The 20,645-nt window shown below is 35.5% G+C and overlaps 1 protein-coding gene and 1 pseudogene across 1 annotated transcript; both read right to left on the reverse strand.

Annotated features, from left to right (window-relative positions):
- Positions 1–2,983: 2,983 nt before the first annotated feature.
- LOC136242132 (zinc finger MYM-type protein 1-like) lies at positions 2,984–4,704 on the reverse strand (annotated as a pseudogene).
- A 2,880-nt stretch (positions 4,705–7,584) lies between these two features.
- LOC136242219 (uncharacterized) lies at positions 7,585–20,245 on the reverse strand. The gene is made up of 8 exons (XM_066033669.1): positions 20,227–20,245; positions 20,069–20,149; positions 19,755–19,952; positions 17,002–17,142; positions 12,896–13,063; positions 9,920–9,976; positions 9,647–9,703; positions 7,585–7,960 (listed from the first exon to the last, which is right to left on the reverse strand). Exons 1-8 carry the CDS (start codon positions 20,243–20,245, stop codon positions 7,950–7,952), a joined length of 732 nt encoding a protein of 243 aa, XP_065889741.1. The 3' UTR covers positions 7,585–7,949.
- Between the last annotated feature and the right edge of the window lie 400 nt (positions 20,246–20,645).

Genomic DNA, 20,645 nt, shown 5'->3' on the forward strand with positions numbered 1-20,645 from the left:
AGTACTGCTATCTCACCAGTATAATCTTTAATGATACTCATTGCTTGATTGTGATTAAATGTGCAATTTTTAATTGACACAACAAAGTGCTCTGTCATGTAAGTATTGGTAATATTGATCATTGAATTTATGTTAGTATTTCTGTTATACTTACTGTTCATTATTATAAACAAATCTTTCTGTTTTGATTTATGAGAAATGGACAGCATAGAAAAGCCATTAATATACCTGGCAGCATTATTGTACATTTGGCAGCTCATTAAATTCACTTCAACTGCATTATCATTAGTATCACTACAATAGTACAATGCACGCACATTACACAAGCCTTTGAAAACTGTTTGGTCAACTTGTACCAAAATCCTGAATTCATTGTGTTGAAATGAAATGTAAAACACATTTTGAATTTCTTTACCGTTACAAGCTGTTTGCTTGTAAGTAATATTTCGTATGTATAAAACATTCATTATTGTTTGTGCATAGTAAAAGACAACTAGGCCATCACTGGTAGAATTGTGTGATTGTGAGGAAGTCATCACAGTGATAAGTATGTTACTTAGTGTAGATTCCATCATAGTATTAATAACAAGTATTCCATCAGTACCAGTATTGACAATTATTGAAACATTTGTAACACTGACAGCCACACAGTAGTGTATATGTACTGCTGCATTACGATGAAGTATTGCGGTATCAATATAAGTAGGGACATTGTAAGCATTGAATTTATCAAGATAATTTTTTCTACATCCAACAACTTTCATATTTTGTACAGCAATTCTAATAACATTTATTACAGCTATACCAACCGATGAATTTGCACAATTAATTGTACTGTGGTTTCCAATAACTGTGATATTACTTAGATTTTGTATGACAAAATCTTCCTTAAGATTATAAAATCCCCACAAGAATACGAGTTGAGAATCCGATGTGAAACACATTTTACTATTGTTGACACATTGTGATAAGGTGATAGTGTTACTGTTGTTGGTAGAGTGATGATCATCAGGTGTGATGTAGAGTGTATGAGATGTTACTTGTAGAGTCAGTGATGTTACAACAAGCAAGAAAAAACTAGGGGGAAAAAACATCACCAATTTACAACCTATACAGGAATTATGCATAGACTAACAGTGGTTGCATAATCAGTTATAGCCCTTGTCAACATAGGATACTATCATTTAAATTTCCCGACCTTATTAAACAGGTGGTTGAATGTGGCAGATCACTTTGTAATGACAAAATTATTTGAGTTTTTGGCTTAAACTGATGGTCTTACTATACAGCGACCTAAGTAGGTAGGATTCACTATATATGTATGTATATATATATACATTGCAGATACAAAAATTTTAATATAATTATGGTATGCAGATGCAATGCATCTACATGGAGCATGCACATACTGTACATTGTTCATTATCCTATATAGCTACACAAAATGTCTATATTATTTAATATACATAATGTATACCTGATCATTGTTAACAAAGCAGCAATTGTATCTGAATGCACTGATTATATAACTGCTGTCCACTACACAGTCATAAAGCTATAATACTATATTGTACTTGTTATGTATTATTTTATTGAATACATATATACAGAACAATACAGTAGACAACCTTCACTTTATCTGTTTTAAATGTTATAGTGTATAAATCTGAAATAATAGCACCAAGATTTCATTTTCAAGTATATAAATGGTTAACATCAGCTATAGTATCTACGTAGCTAAATTGATCAATTAATGTTTTTACGTATTGTATGTAATAGGCCATGAAAACTAATTATTTGCTTCTAATTTGGTTCCCTGCATGATCTTTTTTGGGAAGAGAACATATTTTGCAGTCATTACATAATAATAATCAGACAATAGATAATCAATTATGAATACATTTTATGCTGCGGTTGAAAAGTTTATAGGTCTTGATTTTATGTTACAATGTACAAACTATAATACATCAACTTTTACATTTAATGCACTACTATTATTATGTCAAATGCAATAAAATAAAATAAAAGAACTTGATCAATTCAGGGGAGTTGGTATACAGAATAATTACATACATATACTAAAGTTTAAAATGATGTGTATTAAGCTTAAAATATTATATATAAAGGTAAAATATTATATATAAAGGTAAAATATTACTATATTCCCAAATTTTATGCTCCTGCTCTGAACTGATTAGCATAAGCCACTCATTCTCAACACTAGCAACTGAGGGGAATTAATCAAGGGCTTCAAGTCTTTGATCCAAGTGAGGCACAAAGTGTGTTTGTTGAACAGGTGGTTAAACTTGCAGTAATCACTCCATTAATGTTATTTCTGTGGAATATTTGGGCATAATTGCTGCATTCCTACTAGAATTGTAATGTTGATAATATAATACTAGACTAGGTATATATATACATTATAATGCAAACTAGTCATTGATATATGACAACCCAAATAGACATTAAAAACATAAACACTACCATCAACATGAATATCTTGCTATAATAGCTACTAAGAATTAAATCTTTGTGCATTATTAAAGACTGTTATAACATTGTTCTGTTGTTTATTCCTACTGCAGGGGCGTAGCAAGGCAAAAAATATGAGGGGGACCCATGCATGTACTGGTATAAGAGGGGAGGGTGAAGTTATGTACTTGTGGGAACATGCATAGTGCACGAAGCGCACTCAGAGCATGCAAAGCATGCTCTCCTTCTAGGTGGGTCTGGGGGCATGCCCCCCAGGAAATTTTTGAAAAACAAGTGTTATAAGACTGAATCTGGAAGCAAATTTAACCATTATTTCGATTACAGGCATGGTTAAATAAAGAGTCTGATAGAAATGATGTATACCATGTTAATGATGTGAACATGCATGTTTTTGAATTAACTTCCTATATTAGAAAAGTACATAAATAAGATGTACATATATAGCTATAGCTATAAAAATACTTAGCTATATAATCACAACACAATATTATTAAAACCTTCCAAAATAATACATTCTACGTTTGTTTGCAGATGCAAAGTCCTTAGCTAAGTTACACAAGTCAAGTGAATCTGTAATGTCTCTGTGGATATATAATAGGAACAAATTATTTAATCTGGAACTTGTCTTAGTACTTCTGAGATAAGTTTTCACATGTCTGAGGGAAGAAAAGGAGCGTTCAGCAGTAGAAGTTGTCACTGGAAATGTTAGATACAATTTTAAAAGTTTATCAACCTCTCGTAGCAAGCCCTTGTATATTGAACTCTCATTCATTACACTTGCTATTGTTCTCACATTGGTTACCTTTTTTATGCCTAAACAACTTGTTTTAATTGCATCTGGTAGCATTGACAGTTGGGTCTTCAAGTTTTCAAATGCAAAATCATTCTTCAAATACATCTCTAAATCTGGAGAGATACTCTTTTCTGTATTACCATTAGAAAATTCAATAAGAATCGATTCAATTTCATTTACAATTCCTAGATCCTTTTGAATAAACCTTCTTTCAACTTCACCAGCAGTTGCTTCAGCTACTTCAAAATACATGCGACGGTGTCTGTCTTTTGGAGTTTCATAAATGTGGGAACTCGCACCATCATCAATTCTTCTAGGCCTTTTTCTTTGACGTGGAAGGGTCGGTTCTGCTGTTAAATTGACACTCTCACGCATCACTTCACTGTAAAAACTATTAAACCTTGCTTCATTTCTCATGGAATTTAAATGCGTTATGAGAAGTTGAGCACCACGAACTGCCTCTTGTACAGTGACATCCTTTGCTTGAATATTTATTGATACCTGTTCTGCAGCAGAAAATATGAGATATGCAAGTTTTAGACCAAAAAAGTATCAAAATTGTCCATCTTTGATGCCATTCCATTAGCTTTTGCAGCATACTCATCATGACCTTTACTAATCTCATCTAAAGCACTCTGGATAGTGCTGTAATTTTTCAATATACTGGAAATCGATGAGTGTCTTACAGTCCATCTAGTTGGACACAACATTCGAAGATGTGGTGTCAGTTCACCAGTATTAACAGTTACTTCCTTTCTTAGACTTTCAAACAATGTTAATCTTTTAGGGGACATTTTGATCAGTTGTGTTAACTCATAAATAAAGTTTAAAACATCTCTTATCATGTCACAAGTCTTTGTTACATCCTTTAAGCAAAGATTCAAACTGTGAGCAAGGCAATGAACGTACAACGCTTGCTCAACTTCTGCTTTAAATAGAGCTTGCACTCCATTATTGATGCCACTCATATTGGATGCACCATCATAAGCCTGACCTCGGCATTGATTGATTGAAAGCGAACATGTAGAGATTAAAGTATCTTTTACTGCTGAAAAGATTGTTTGGGCTTTAGTATCAGGTAACTGAACAAGGCCAACAGTACTTTCATGTGTTTCATAATTGTCATCTGTCCACCTAAGGGACATTGACATTTGCTCATTGTGAGAAACGTCTGTGGCCTCATCTACAATTACAGAGTACCATAATGATTTGCTAACATCAGCTAAAATGTTCCTCAGAACAGATTTGCTCATTAATGTGATAATCTCGTTAACAATTTCTGGTGATATGTACTCCCTCCGATTGAGCCAAGAGATCATTTCTGGACAATCTTTTGCCTGTAGTAGTAGTAATTGATAGAGGTTACCACTAAATGATTCTGCATCCTCTCTGTGACCACGTAAGGGCAGTCCTTGACGTGAAAGGTATTGGATTGTTTGCAGTAGCTTCATAAACATTTTTCTATGGTACTCTTGATCTTTCCTTAGCTGAGTATCACATAGGGCATCAATTCTAACTCCTTTGGCCTTGGCTGTAAGCTTTTCAACAGCCTCCCTATGCATGTTACTGCATTCATGCTCACGAAACTTTTCGAGAGCTTTCTTCCAATTGTTAAAACCTTGACGAATAAAAGTTGACTTTGCATGTATGGAGTTCAGCAAGCACTGCTCATTAGCTGCTCTACAAGTTGCACAATATACCTTATATTCAGATGTACACACAGTGATCCAAGGATGTGCTTCATACCAACTACTTTGAATCGTTCTTGAATGAGATTTCTGCTTGCCATGTTCTTTGCTAGAGTATAACTGTTGTCTTTTAGAGCTATCAACTGCTGAAGGATGGTAAGGAATGTTAAAGTTAGTACAGCACTGACACTCGCATGGACTAGCAATGGATGACGATGATGGACTACTAGTGGTAGCAGTAAGTGATGGCATATCCCTAACTTGATCAAGTTGATGGTAATTCAACAATACAGCTTCACTCAAACTTTGACTTGAGCTCTCTGGTTCAAACGAGTGAGGTTGCTCTGATTCAGCTACCTCCATCAGATTCACGCTCACAGATCCATCATTACACACACTGTTATGGCTAAAACAAGGCGGATTTTCAGATCCACCTCCGCTAGTACCGCTTGAGGAGCCTCCTTTAGAAGCTCCTTCACTAACAACCGAATTCTGTGAGCCTCTGTTAGTGGTACAAAACAATTCGTCTAAAGTTTTCTGCCGAGACATAAAACAGCTCTTCGATAATTATCTAACACGTGTCACCATGTGCTAGCACCACGTGAGTTTTAACATATTTCACAGCATTTTAGCGCCTCTACAATTATTTCAAATAAACTGGGCATGCTTTCACTCAGTGTCTCCCTCGGTGTCTCCAATCAATATCGTCAGTCAGGGAAGACAATACATCAGCGCAAGTAGGTATGGTTATATCACGTGATGTATTACTGTAAAATGGCTCCTGCTGGCAACTGAATAAGACCTGGCCTGTTCTCTATATGCATGGCCACAGACTAGGGGGGCCCTGGCCCCTGTGGCCCCCCCTGTTCCTACGCCCCTGTTAACTGCTCACTGTTTGGTAGCCTGTTATCAATCTTTATTACTATTCTTTTTTCATGGTTAACATCTTCGGCCAGATATTCTTGATTGTCTTCATTATCATTACTCACATTTTCAAATGCTACAACATTTCTCATTGCTACTGAATCATCTGCATAGAGATTGAATAAATTTACTATAATGCACACTGCAGATGTTAGACTATTATCATAAAACTAAAGCTTTATTTACTGTATCAAGTCAATTTATTAATTAGCAAATAAAGCTTTAGTTTTATGACAATAGTCTAACATCTGCAATTTGCATTATAATAAATTTATTCAAACTTACTAAAATGTGCCCAAAAGAAATAATGACTGCAATACATATTGTTACATTTGATATTTAAAACACATCGTATAACTGAAATAGTTACTGCTTCTTGGTTTTGCAGAAATAAGATTAAGATACTGTAATAGAGTACTCTAATGCAGGTTATTATGCAGCAATCAGGAAACATTGATGTACTCCAATAAAACAGTCAGTTCTCAAGCATAGCCTTGATTTTGAAAGCACAATGATGAGGACTGACTGACTGACGGACGGACGGACTGACTGACTGACTGACTGACTGACTGACTGACTGACTGACTGACTGACTGACTGACTGACTGACCAGACAAGCATAACTCAATAAAACTAAGACTATGGGATTGATTTTATCACTGTTAGATATCTCTTAAGCTGTGTGGGTTCCCTTTGCACTGTCAGTAGAAAGAAATGTGACACAAAGGTGAACAAAGGTAGTGTAAGTTCATGATGCATGCATTGTAACAGTACCTACTGCTGTATGTCAAACAAGATATTGATTCATGGTAGTGCATTAAGGCTTCCTTCTGTTGGCTATCATACTTACAGTATAATGGAAATAGTTCATATAGTGACTAGATTGATTGCAGAGATGGTTTTCGTATTGTTTTCATTTGTAATGATTTGCAACAGGTTGAACAAAACAACTGAAAATGAAGCATAATGGATACATGTTCAGATGTAAAATTATATCATTATTTCCATTAATGTGATATGTGCGGTCAATATTAAGTAAACAGACAAGTACAAGCATTTTAAGCTTGAGTAGAGATTATATAATGAACAGTAGTGAAACAAGCAAAATCACTTACACCTGCAGATATGCTCCCCTGTTTTACTACCTTTTATTTCTATGGTCTCTTAAAATTCTAAGTTTTCTTGTCCTTGTACTAATTTAATGTACTTTTCATTTTAACTCTTAGAATATCAATATAATTATTAATATGAACAAGCAAAAATAAAACAGGTATACAGTAAAACAGGTATACACTAAAACATTATGTATAAGAGACAATGTATAAAATGGGACATTAATGGCAGTTGCTATACATGCAACTTGCACAGTGGGCAGTTATGTTACTGTTAATGTGTATGCAAATGTTTACGCAATAATTATGCTATATTTGACAACTAACTTTGTATATCCGGTTGCTCTTTACAACAACAGAAGGTCACAATAAGACCGGATGTCACGAAGACTGCTACTACTATGAATACCACTACCATGACGACAATGAGTATAATATTTTCAGTGCTAATGTTGTTACTACTACTGGAACCACCTGTATAAACACATACAACATACAAGTTCACATACTATTTATCTTTACAGTATATCCTGTATGCTACTGGATCTGGAAAACCAGTCTTATCACCCATGACAGCAGGTTTGATTTTCACCTCAAACACAAAGCTACATCAATACACTATCGAATTTCACTATCAAAAGCAGCCAATTAGTGGTCTGTTTTTGCTGGCTGCTTTTCCCAAGCCCAGTGGTGAGCCGTTCGGACCTTAATGAAGCTCTGGAAAACCTAGGGATGGCTTTATGTGGTTGTATACATCTCTGTGGTGTGTAATAAAGACCTCTGCTGTAAATTTCCCTTTATGTTGATGTAGGCAGTTTTGAGACCTGCATGGCCCAAAATTTGTCCTGATTCACTCCTGTGGATTCCTCATTCATTTTGCAAATGACCTCTAGTCCTCCCTTCTCCCCATCCCTATTAGAGCTTGCCTGATACTCAAGTTTAAAAGCAATCTAAAATGGTATGAAACTGTTGACTACTTGTAGAGTACATGTATATACTGTGGAAGGTACAGTAAGAAACATATGAAATTTTGGTGCATGCAGATTCAAACATTGGTGAACTACAACAGATTTATTCCTTGAAACTGACATTTCTCAATATAGTTAAATAGGCGATAAGACCAGTTTTCCCAATTGCAGTCACATATATTGTGTTTTACCGGTTAATTATATATCTGTGGCTGACATAATAGTCGCACAATAGTCACCCTAGATAGTAGCAACAGCGCAACTTTGAATTATTGTCATAAGAGAGGAGGGAAACATTTAAGCACCATTAATACAAAGTATGCAAATGTTCTTTTGAGAAAGAAAGTAAAATGAATAGACAATGAATAGGCATCATCGCTTTGTTTAAATAAACTGTGCAATCAATGAATTGGTTTTATGCATGGTATTTTGTTGAATGAGAGCCACCCTTGAATAATCAATACCCTTGGATAATAGCCACAGCTTGCATTTAAAAGTGCATGTTTACAGCACAGGCTTGAAGAAGAAAGAAAAGGAGTTGTTTTATTGTAAGCCAGGAAATAGCATTTCCGAAAGGAGTCAAATGGATAACACTATTAAAGAATGGTTAAATGAGGTTAGTTATTTGAAAATCCAGATAAATGTCATAAACCACTGCCTGCCTTTTAGTAGCTGCATTGTGCAGAAAGTTATATGTAGAAGTCACAACTACTAAGCAGTAAAATATACATAATAGTACGATTACACTATATATAGTAGTTGTTAGAATCATACAGTATGGTATCACTGTATATTAGGTATCATGGAGGTTTGGGTTTTCCTAGCCAAAATATCACCCAAACACCAGCTTCACAATACCATCCTAGTGTCTTGGCTGTATTGGTTAGGTATAACCAAGCCCAAAATTTATATGTGCCTTCAGTAGGGCCTCAGATGTTTCCAATAGATTGCCACAAAATTAAAAAAAAATATTCAATTGAATTTTCTACTGACTGACTAACTGCCTGCCTGCCTGCTTGATTCCTTCAGACAAGCACAACTAGATAACATCTAAGGTTACAGGCTCAATTTTTTCACTGTTTGATGTTGCTTCAGCCGGATTGGTGCCTTTCGGCATACCAGAGTATGTACAATGTGTGCATCATTGACTTACATTTGTCCTCCTTTTTATGTCCCATTTTTTTTGCTGACAATCCAAAGTGTTAATTTGCGGTAGTGTGATGGATTTCCTATGCTTGTAAACAGGAATTGTCCATACAGGTATTTTTCGTGGTGACTGGATTGATTGCAGGATGCTTATCCTACTGTTCTTTATTTGTAATGCTGTCAAACAGTCTGAACATACATACATAGTTGAAAGCGAAACGTAATGGCCACTTCACTTTTGAGTCAGTAATTGATAGTTGGGGTACACTTTCATTACCTGTGGCGCTTTTGATGTGGTATGTGTAGTTTCATCAGTCATAGTGATGTTACAAAAAAGTAAACCAACAAGTATAAGGAAATATTAGTTTGATTAGGCATCATAGGAAAAGTAGGGAAACAAGAGTTAAGGTCCTGTAGAAGAATGCACTCTTGGTGGGTCTTTGTATTACTAATTCTGTAAACTCTTAGTATATTATAGAAGTATGCATGCAAGAGATGATGTTGATGATACTGTATGCTTACCAGATGAGGTTGCTGTGGGTGTAGCTGTGAGGGTTGAAGTTGGTATTGACCTTGTCACTGTACATGTAATATACACCATAACATAGAGCAGCTACGCTTACTACATATAACTTGAAACACATAATAAATGTAGGCTTTTATCAATGAGTACATGCAGAGTTACAGTGTAATAATTTTAGGAAGAAATCTTTCTTTGGCTTAAATTCTGTAAACTCTTAGTATATTATAGAAGTATGCAGGCAAGAGATGATGTTGATGATATTGTATTCTTACCATATGAGGTTGCTGTGGGTGTAGCTGTGAGGGTTGAAGTTGGTTTTGACCTTTTCACTGTATAATATGTAATATGCACCATAACATAGAGCAGCTACTCTTACTACATATAACTTGAAACACATATATAATATAGGCTTTTACCAATGAGTACAGAGTTACGGTATAACAATTTTAGAGAAATATATCTCTCTTTGGATTAAGGGGGTTACTATCTACATACAATGGAAACAGATCAATAGTTAGTAACTTGTATTCTATTTTATCAAACAAAAACTGGCTATTCAAAATGAAATAGCCTTACTGTTAGATTATGTACTTTTTGGTCTGTCATAAATACACTATATAATCATAGTGTCATAATAAACTCAAAGGGTTAATCTCAATGATAGCCTGCAAAGTTTGCCACGTTCTTTCACTCTTTCTTTATCTGGTTCTCTTCTGTAAGTTTTCTATAATTTAGAATGAACCAACAGTGGTTTCTAAGCTATTTTAAAGATATGTGGGCTAGCAAAAAATATTACTGAGGCCGCACTATAAACGTAACTTGAATGTGTTTCCTATCATCTGTATACACACACTTGATATGTAAAAAGAGTGTCTAAAATGCAAGTAGACAAGAATAGACAATAATACACTCACTAGAGTTGCACTGATTTTTCCACTTTTTAAGCTAAGCGGATATCTGATATTCTTGTCCTATTTTATGACTGTAATGCTCTGCAAGTCACACTTGTGCATGATCCACCAGAAGTAATGTTTGTAAAGCTAATGCTATGAGGGAACACACTTATCACAAGTCGAAACTGCTAATCAGACAAGTGGGCTAGGGTTCCAATCATTAAGGGTTTAGTTTGTGGTCACCCCAAGTCATAGTAAATTACCTACATAAGTAAAAGGTACGTACATGCCAGAAGGTTAGACAGTGCTCCAGAAGTTCTACAGCTGAAGGGTAGGTATAAAGAGTGGACCCAGGGATCCAACTTTTTTTGGATTTCACAATATATGACCTGGCTATGACACTGTTTATACATGCCCTATGGGTAGGTTGCCATGTTGGTGTATGTATTTATTTGGTGTATTTATTTGGTATATGTATTTGGTTGTATGTGACCTGTTCTAGTTATACAGCCATGCCACTGAGTTGTTGGGCTGCTTTTCATGAGTGGATTTCTATAGACATGTTCCAGTCACTAGGAACACTCTGGCACCTTGAACTACCACTGGCCAGCTGGAATATACAGCTAAAGGCATGGATACCTTTGAACAGTTGCTCAGATGATTTCTACATGTATGTCTTTTACTTTGAGTGGCACAAGTAGTCCTTACAGCCCAGTGTCCAGTATTTCAGGCTGGAGACTCCATATGACCTGCTCGGCCATTTTCTGTGATATGCCAATTGCCCACCCACCACCACTGTGCTTGTGTTACTAATACCATATGAAAAATGTTGCTCAAAATCATAGTTCTGTCAGTGTAACTAGCTTGCTGTGGATTAAAGTGGGTTAAACACATGACTAGCTGCATTCACAGTGAAGTTTCAAATTCATAGCTTTTGGCCTAGCCAAGCTTTACTGGATCAAAATGTAGATCTCTATTGATGTACATACATCAACAGTTTTCCAAACTTAGGTCCCATGAGATTGTTTATAATTGTTCTAGATACCTCTGCATGTCAGCCTTGCATGGCCAATTCTTTTTATCACAGTGCTCATCAATTAGAAATTATAAGTATCTCTGAAAAAGGGGCTGCAGTTGACTGCGCATTAGGCCACTCATGTTGCATGTTTAGCATATTAGTTTATTGCATGTATGTTGCCCAGTTGCTAAAGTTCATATCTTTTGAGCAAACAAATATTCCTGAGAAATAATTCATTGAAGCGATTACAGCAAGTTAAACCACCTAAATGTTGTCCCTGGATTCACATTCCAGTGGTCCCAGGCTCCATTCATTATATACCTAATTTGGTAATAATACATTGCAGGTGTATTAATCTACTAGCCACAGCAATGTGTGATTATGGTAAAAACAGCTAATTATCGGCCTACAAATACCAATTACAGGGTACCAATCTGATTATTGCCACAACTTTAGCCACTGCAACTTTACATTCTTATGCAGTGGAGGAGGAAGTAGTTGATATGAGGGGGGGGGAGGCTGACAGGAGTATAGAGTCTCTGGCAACAGGGGGTTTGGGGGGCACAGCCCCCCAGCCATTTCGACTATCACAATGTCTCAAAGTTCACCAACATTAATTTATAGCAATTTTATAGGTACAATTTAAAGCATTTTAACCAATTTTTAGTCAAAACTATTTAAAATAGGCTATTTTCCTGTTAAAAACTTTTTTTGACAAAGCTTTTAGCTGTTGACTACAAGGTTAATGAACATATAGCATTTATGAGTAGTGCAAAACAGCCTATAGCCACCTGGAAACACTTGATACAGTGGTAAGACACTAACTCTTAAAGCAAGAGGTACCTGGTTCAATTCCCACCTTAGGCAACTCAGTTTTTTGCATTTTTAAAAACTTTTATGAACACATTTTCATGAAAGTCTTGACTGCTCTATTACGGTATTTGAGCATTCTATTAGAGTATACTGATCTTTATCACGGTTTTCAGCCCCACTCCAAGAAGGATAAATTCTGGGCGATATCATTCTGAGTGGGGCTTAGCAGCAAAGCGATGAAGCCCCCAGTCCCCCCCACTACCTATGTTCTTATGTAACGCAACTTGTTTTAGAGCCTTGTAGTTATGCAGCAGTAGCTACAAACTTTTGAATGAAAGCAGTATGCAATTAAATATTGTATAGTGCTTTTTATTAAACTCTATCCCACTAGGGACCTGTGAGAAGGCTAAAGCCTGTGAATACAGGGAGTCTGAAACATGTAACTGAAACATTGAAGAATGCAGAAAAAATCCCAGACCCAGTGGTGACTTGATCCCCAGCAACATGCAGTCGCCATAACTCACTAGTTGATGACATTTCAGGACATTCGCCAGTAGTAACAGTTTCTCTATGGAATCTTGATCCTTCTAATGTGTGATCAAATGTCCCTCCAGCTGTGATGGAATATGTTCCCTCACATTTTAGACTACTAATTGTCACTGTAGCCATATCATCCATTATGGTGGCTGAGCCTAACATTGTGGACAATGTTAAAAACATTATACATTTATAATTTTAATACGTACTTTGTTAAGCATCCTAACACTGTGCTTGTTTTGTTATTGACAGTATTACCAACACATTTGTTTTTAAACTACTAAATTATATGTCCAAGTTACTATATAGACCAGTGAACTCTGGACACCTGGTTAGAAACCTATGATGAAGGTTCTTCATAAACTATGAAGAACCAAAGATTTACAAGTGGTTCCTAACCAACTTTCTAGATCAGAAGTGTAGAAACCTTCTAACAGGTTCGGTGATACTAGAAACCTCATTAAAATGAAAGATAAAAAGCTGTTTTTGCTTTTTATGTAGCGAGGTTGTTTATGCCTTGATATGTACCAGTAGACATTTAATCATTTAATCAGTCATGAACAAAGACTGAATTAGGTCCATTATCATTCGGGTGTCCATATTTCAACACTACACTGTATCTATGATTCCTAACTGATTTTTCTTTGCCTTTGTTTATTTACTATTTTGTAACATGAGTATGACTTATAAACAAGAGTATATATACCGCACCAAAGGAAAGAATGGTGCCAAATTATCTAAATGCATTCCTAAACAATAAACTGTGACTGTCTCCATGAAAGCCTATCAAGAAATACCAGTTTTAAGGTATTTGGAGTGTTGCAGCATGACAATGGTTGGAAGTTACATGTTCCACATTTCACATGTTTTACACTATTTTCTTACCATCCAGAGTATTCACTGACAAGTAGCCAACAATCAAGACACACAGTAGTGTGTTGTGTGGCCAAGAAAGCCGGCGACTACACTGTGAGTACACTGTATATTAACAGGAAGAAAGAAAACAGCTTTTCATGCGTGCATAGCTCCGTGGCCCCTTCTCCAAAGCACACCATTTTTGCATTATAGCTGTCCCCCAAGTAGGGTACACCACACAGCAAATTTGATTACACTTGCAACAGCCATTTGTGAGATATAGGCATTCAAAGTTTTGTTTTAATTTCTTTGTTTTTTTCTTCTTTTTATGATGTATGAGACCTTTGATTCTTTTTGCACACTTTGCATAAATTGCTATAAAATGCAAATGTGTAACTCGATTACCTCCATCTTTGGCACACATGAAGAGCGTGTAACAGTGGTGGATTCACATACTCAGGAATGTTCAAGGAGTTATGAGCATTTATTCACGTTAAAAAAATCAAACTTCTGTCACGGGTACAGGGTAAACCGAGTATAGAAATAACTTGAAAATTGGTGTGTAGATAGGCTGATCATCATAGCAGTGCCTTTTGATAGTTTTACTGGAGTTTGAAACAGGGACCTGCATACTTAACACCTGCTTCCTTAACCAATGAACCACTGCTACTTTGGCAGATCAACGCATTTAATTTCTGCTTTATAAATGAAATTTCTAGATGAAAATTTAATCTGCTTATAATTAAATGTTTGTAATTTCATAGATCTGCCAATAGAAGCACTAGATTGTTCTAGAACATTCTATGTATGTTCTATTAGAAGTCCTCAAAAAATGTGCAATCTATTAGAGTATTACAATAGTATTATCAAACATCAAATTAAATCATGTAATGAAATACATTTATACAATAATAATCATTGTATCTACATAGAAAAGAAGAAACGTGAGTAAAAACAAACCTCAAAGTCAGCCATATATAGGCTGGTTTTGGGGCCTTATAAAGTACAAAACAAAGTGAAATCCACACAAAAACAGCCAAGTTGTGAAAAGTGGTGTGGCCTTAAAAGCCAGGGTGAAAAAAGTTCTGATATCAAAGGTGGCAGCCAAGAAATGGTTGCAATAATGTTAATGCTAAAAAAAATTAATAATGGCTGTGTGCATTGTTAAAATTTATTAGCATTAACATCATTGCAACCATTTCTGGGCTGCCACCTTTGATTTCACAACTTTTTCACCCATGCTTTTTAAGGCTGCACCATTTTTTCACAGCTTGGCTGTTTTTGTGTGGATTAAGCTAGCTGTTATTTTAGATAATTATTTACTTGAAGTTGACTGAATCAAACAAGCTCCAATAGGGTTGGTGGGAAAGTTGTGGAGGAAAAGGCACTACAAAATTAAAAAGGTGTGTGTAGGGATCCCAAACTATGGGTCATTTGAGTTTAAAAAACTAGAAAGGAAACTTACAGCACAGGGCCTTATTCAACACCTAGGATTTGTACAACTACATACAGCCATACAGCCATCCTCAGGTTGGCTGAAGTAGGCTCCAAACAGTTTGTAACAGCTTGACACTGGGCTTGGGAAAAGCAGCCAACAAAAGTAGACTACTCAAGTTTGACAGTGAAATTCAGTAATGAATTTATGTACTGTACTGTAGCTTTGTGTCCATGGTAAAATCGAATCTGCTGTCATGGGTGAGAAGACAGATCCAGTCATGGTTACTTAAAAAGTTCCAAGTGGCCACTACACTTTGTTTTCAGCCACAGTGTATATTCAGCCAGTTACGCAGCATTACAAATGAAGAGCAATACAAGAAGTGCATCTCCAGTTATTATACACATAAACAAGGACGATTTCTGTTACAAATTCATCATGTACTACTTTGAATCGATACCTTGAGGTGGGATCAGTGAAGAGAAATGGGACACAAAGAGATAATTACCCGATGCCATGATGTATGCATTGTATGCATGTGGTATGCCAAAAGGCACTTGGGCTGATTCAGATGTAATGTTAAACAGTGAAAAAATTGAACCTTCACCCCAGCAGTTATATGCTTGTCTGAAAGCATTAGTAAGTCAGTCAATGAGTCAATGAGTCAGACAGTCAGTCCATCAGTCAGTTGGTCGGTCAGCCAGTCGGTCAGTCAGTCAGTTGGTTGGTTGGTCAATTGGTTGGTCGATCGATCGGTTGATAGGTTGGTCAATCGGTTGGTTGGTCGGTCAGTAAAAAATTCTTAAAAATATAATTTTATTTAAATTTAATATATCTTACTGGTCATACTGAAGACATCTTTGGGCTGTACCTAACCAATACTTCCATGGTGTCGCGAAGGTATAGAGAGATTGGTTTCTGGCCAATCTTTATTTTGTGAGAAAGTTCAAACCTTTATGATCCCTAATACATACGTAGTTACTACATAAAGTGGATTAAAGGATTTATATAATTGTTAGCATCATTGAAGTCCTCAACTTGGCTACTGTAGTAAAAACATGACATATAAGACAGGTGCAGGGGTGGATTCAGAGTTTGGAAAGAGGGGGGCACCTTGCTGAAGACCAAAAAAAAAAAAAAAGGTCACAACAATAATAGCAACTAGTTATCCTTTACCAATTATATCAGCAATTTCTTGAAGGGGGAGGGGGGGGGGGGGGGGCATTTGCCCCAAATTCCCCATCCTGGATCTGCCATTGAGGTGTCCTTTGATTCAAATAAAATACTATAAATTAACAAAATATAAAGCACACATTATGCCTATCTTTGTCCCATTTCTATTCTCTTCTAGCACAATGTTGTTATGCTATTCATGTTTATCAAATTGATCATGGATTTATTGAGGATGAAATACAGTGTTACAAAACATTACCATCATGCTAATACAGTATACAGCTAAGAATAATTTTTACAATGATAATTACAACAAAACATGAAGAATTATCACTAGATGTGCAAATTTATTACAATGCCTTGCACTAGTTACACACTGTAGGTATAGTAGACATAACATGGTGTACATGACTATGTAGAGTGTATTACATAAATACAGTACTCCCTCGATTATCTGAACCTCTATTATACAAACACTTGGTTATCCGAAGGGTAGAAATAACTGCTCTATTAGAGTATTTGTCTAAGATGTAGAGTATTTTTAACAGGGCTCTGTGTATAAATGAATGGGCTTTGATTATGTCTTGCAATCAGTTCAGATAATCAAGGAAACACCGTAGGTCCATTCACCTGTAACACTGCCAACAATCACCTCACAATAATTTGCTGCACTACTAGGATTAATATCACACATGACCATTAGACTGCAAGTTTGATTGATGACATCTAAGTTAAGAAATGATGATGTGGTATTGAGTATTGAAGAAGACACTGTAAAACAACATAGACACAGTAGTAAAAATGAGCGTAACTATAGTAAATACAAGTACAAAGGAAATTTATAATTTCAACTAGAGTAGGGACCATAGCACATTGATAAAAAGTACTGAAACAAGCTGGAGTAGTGCACGATATTAAATCACAGTAAAACAATAAGAAATGTCATATCTCTACTGTGCTCAAGATACCATAATGGAAATGCACAGTAGGGATATAACACTTCTTATTGTTTTACTGTGATTTAATATCATGCACTACTCCAGGTTGTTTCAGTACTTTTTATCAATGTGCTATGGTCCCTCCTATAGTTGAAAATTCCAAATTTTTTTGTGTACTTGTTTGTTACTTTTTTTGTATTTTTTTTTGTAAATAATTATTATGACTGGTGAATCCACGCACACACCGCATTTGAAATGGCACCGCGTGCCCCATTATCATCTGAAAAGTGAAGTATCCATTGCACCTTGCATGTCGACAGCTACAGTATGTTCAAACAGTTACGCAGCATTTTGAATTAAGAACTGTTCTAAAAGCACTTCTGCAATCCATGCATACTGAAAGAAATGATGCTGCACGTCCCAGTTATATCAATTATCATCTGAAAACTGAAGTATCTATTACACTTCGTTGTCAGCTATGGCCCGTTACACAGCAGTATGAATCAAGAACTGTTTGAAAATAACCTCTGCTATCAAAATAGCCACTATGACATATACAGACGATTTCCATTATGAAGGGAAGCCACATGTGCTATCGCCAAATTGACACCTTTCGCTGTCAGCAAAGATGAATGAGACACAAAGGAGGACACTGATAAGTCCATGAAGAATGCATTATACGTACTGCAGTATGCCAAAAGGCACCTGTCGGGCCAAAGCGATGTCGAACAGTCAAAAAAATCAAGCCCGTAGCCTTAGCTGTTATCGAGTAACACTTGTCTGAAGGAATCAGGCAGTCAGTCAGTCAGTCGGTCACTAGAAAATCCTATTAATTTTTTTTTAAATTCTGTAGCAGCTTGTTGAAAGTGTTTCAGGTCAACCTGAAAGCTTGTTTGGGCTTAGTTATACCTAACCAACACTGCCTCATTGTCGTTAGGGTAAATTAAAACTGTTTTTTGAGTGGTATTATTTTGTGGGTCATACCTGATCCCTACTGTACAGTACAATAGTACTGTATGATACATGCCAATATATTGCTTGGAAAACTTAACATTATTTAGTGAAAGCAGAAAGTTTGAGAGAAATATTGCTTAGGATAACAAAAGTCCTTCTGCTTGGTATGCACTCTACATAATTTAATAATAATATTTAGCATGCAAGCCCTAAACCTTTGTATCTCAGTGGTCAAAAATGCTATTGAGGCTTGCACAATTAAAATGAATAACAGTAAAACAGTAGAATTATACAGAATTTTAACAGCCATTTACTCCACTATAGTAGCTAAGGTACACTTTGTGGCTTCATTTGGGCATTTTTTTGGTTCCATAAATGGCAATTGTTTCTTCATTGTTTATTTTACTCAAAAATAATTTACTAGATGCTTGTAGCTCAACTAGAAATTACACCAAAAATAATAATGTGTTCTTACTGTAGATTATTACTGTAGATTAATTAACTGTTCTATATTTCACTATCACAACATTCTCATTGAAATTTCATTACATTATATGAAGAGAACAGAAGTGCATATTGTACATTTTTTAGTTATCCATATATATTACACATCATAATCACAGTGTGTTTAGATTGCATTTAAATTGCTAATCTTTATACATTGTGTCTCAGCTTAGCACACATAACATGTGTATCTGATTCAGTTAAATAAGACAATGAAAGTCTATTTGCACCACAATTATTTATAGTAGGTTATTATTGCATGTGGTTGTACATGTGTCTAATTGCTAAGTAACGTGAAAAAAAATGAATGAAGTTGCAAGAAACAAATCCTGACCATCATAGTATGTAAACCCATTACTAATATGTAACCTTACTGCATTTCCTTGTTGGATCAACATGTGGATTTTAAATATCTCACTTGATAGATCAGTGGTGGATCCAAGGGGACACAAGGGGCACACCCCCCCTTCAAAAAATTACATACAAGATTGAGATACTCTAATAGAGCAGTCAATCACTCTTATAAAGCAGTCACATTGTATTGTTGATTACCTAAGAAGCTATAAATAAAGATTTTATTTTACAAATGTGATATAATATATATATATATATATATATATATATATATATATATATTTGAAAAAGGATAGCTGTGACCTATTTTTTGCTTTTCAGCAATGTGCACCCCTCTTCCAAACTCTGGATCCGCCCCTGTAAATCTTATTTTTCTTTTGTTTTGTGCGTACCGAAGAAGACCTCCAGATATTAAACATGATTTCAAGTGATGTTGGCCTACCAAACCTTTGTGTTCTATTAGAACAAACATGTAGTTTTTAATGCTATCAATTTTGTCTTTCTATACCTATAATTTCTAAGTGGTTATATGACACAGATTGACATTATTTTATCTTTAAAACTGACATACCATGCAGTATAAAGTTGCATAATCTACTTAACTACTGTAACAGTATAATTATGTTAACTTACTAATTTCATCTGAATCAAGCACAATCGGTGCTCTAATGATTGAAGAAGATGCAAATACATTCCTTGGTGTGACATGAACCAACACATTACTGTCTACTGCTGGTAATGTTATATTAATAGTACTATCCAAGGTGTCAAAATATCCTCCAGATATATTTGCTCCAATATAGTTTACTCGATATATGATAGGAGCCAGTACTGCATTAGCACCATATGATAAATTCTAAAGGAACAACAAGATTAGTATGTACTGCCATTATATAAGTATGTATGCACAGTAATTATGTCTTTCACAATGGAAAGTATACATGTACCTGTATGCTGCATTAGTAGGGTACATTGGGTCAAGTTTTTGATAAAAGTTCCAAACTTGGCAAATATTTTCTTGGGTTTAACTAAATATCATACAGTATGGTAGCACAGTATAGTATAGGGAAAATGAAAGTTTGGGCTTCCCTGTCCAAAAAATCACCAGCTTCACTTTTCTTCATACCAGCTTAGTAGTATTACTTGGATAGGCTTAAGGAAATCTAATGCCTTCAAACCCTTTCAAGAAAATTTATTATTAACCAGGTATGCTGCAAGGCAAAATTGTGTTTGTGCATGTTTGTGTCTGTAGGTAATAAGATTTTGCTTTCACTTTGAGGTGGCTTATTCATGCAGCTCGAAATATGGGTGAAGCAAGTTCCTGAACAAAGGCATGCTTCATACTTAAGCAAACAAAAAAGGCCTCAAAGTTTTCTCTAAAGTGCATATATGTGACTGATTTTGACAAAACAAGGCTTCCACACACATCCACTTTTATGGTTTGAAGCACCATAACTCACTGTAGGAGCATGCCATTAGTTTCAAATTTTGACTTGGTATTTTACAATGCTATGGACGAATTGT

This window comes from Dysidea avara, chromosome 1, assembly GCF_963678975.1.
Source record: "Dysidea avara chromosome 1, odDysAvar1.4, whole genome shotgun sequence".
Classification (NCBI taxonomy): Eukaryota; Metazoa; Porifera; class Demospongiae; order Dictyoceratida; family Dysideidae; genus Dysidea; species Dysidea avara.

Excerpts from the sequence above, each read along its gene's own strand:
- LOC136242219 (XM_066033669.1), bottom strand. Across the intron at positions 19,953-20,068 it reads CCTACTAATGCAGCATACAG|TACTGGCTCCTATCATATAT; the intron begins GTACATGTATAC and ends GTGCTAATGCAG. Across the intron at positions 9,977-12,895 it reads TCCTGAAATGTCATCAACTA|TGAAAAGGTCAAAACCAACT; the intron begins GTGAGTTATGGC and ends CATATTATACAG.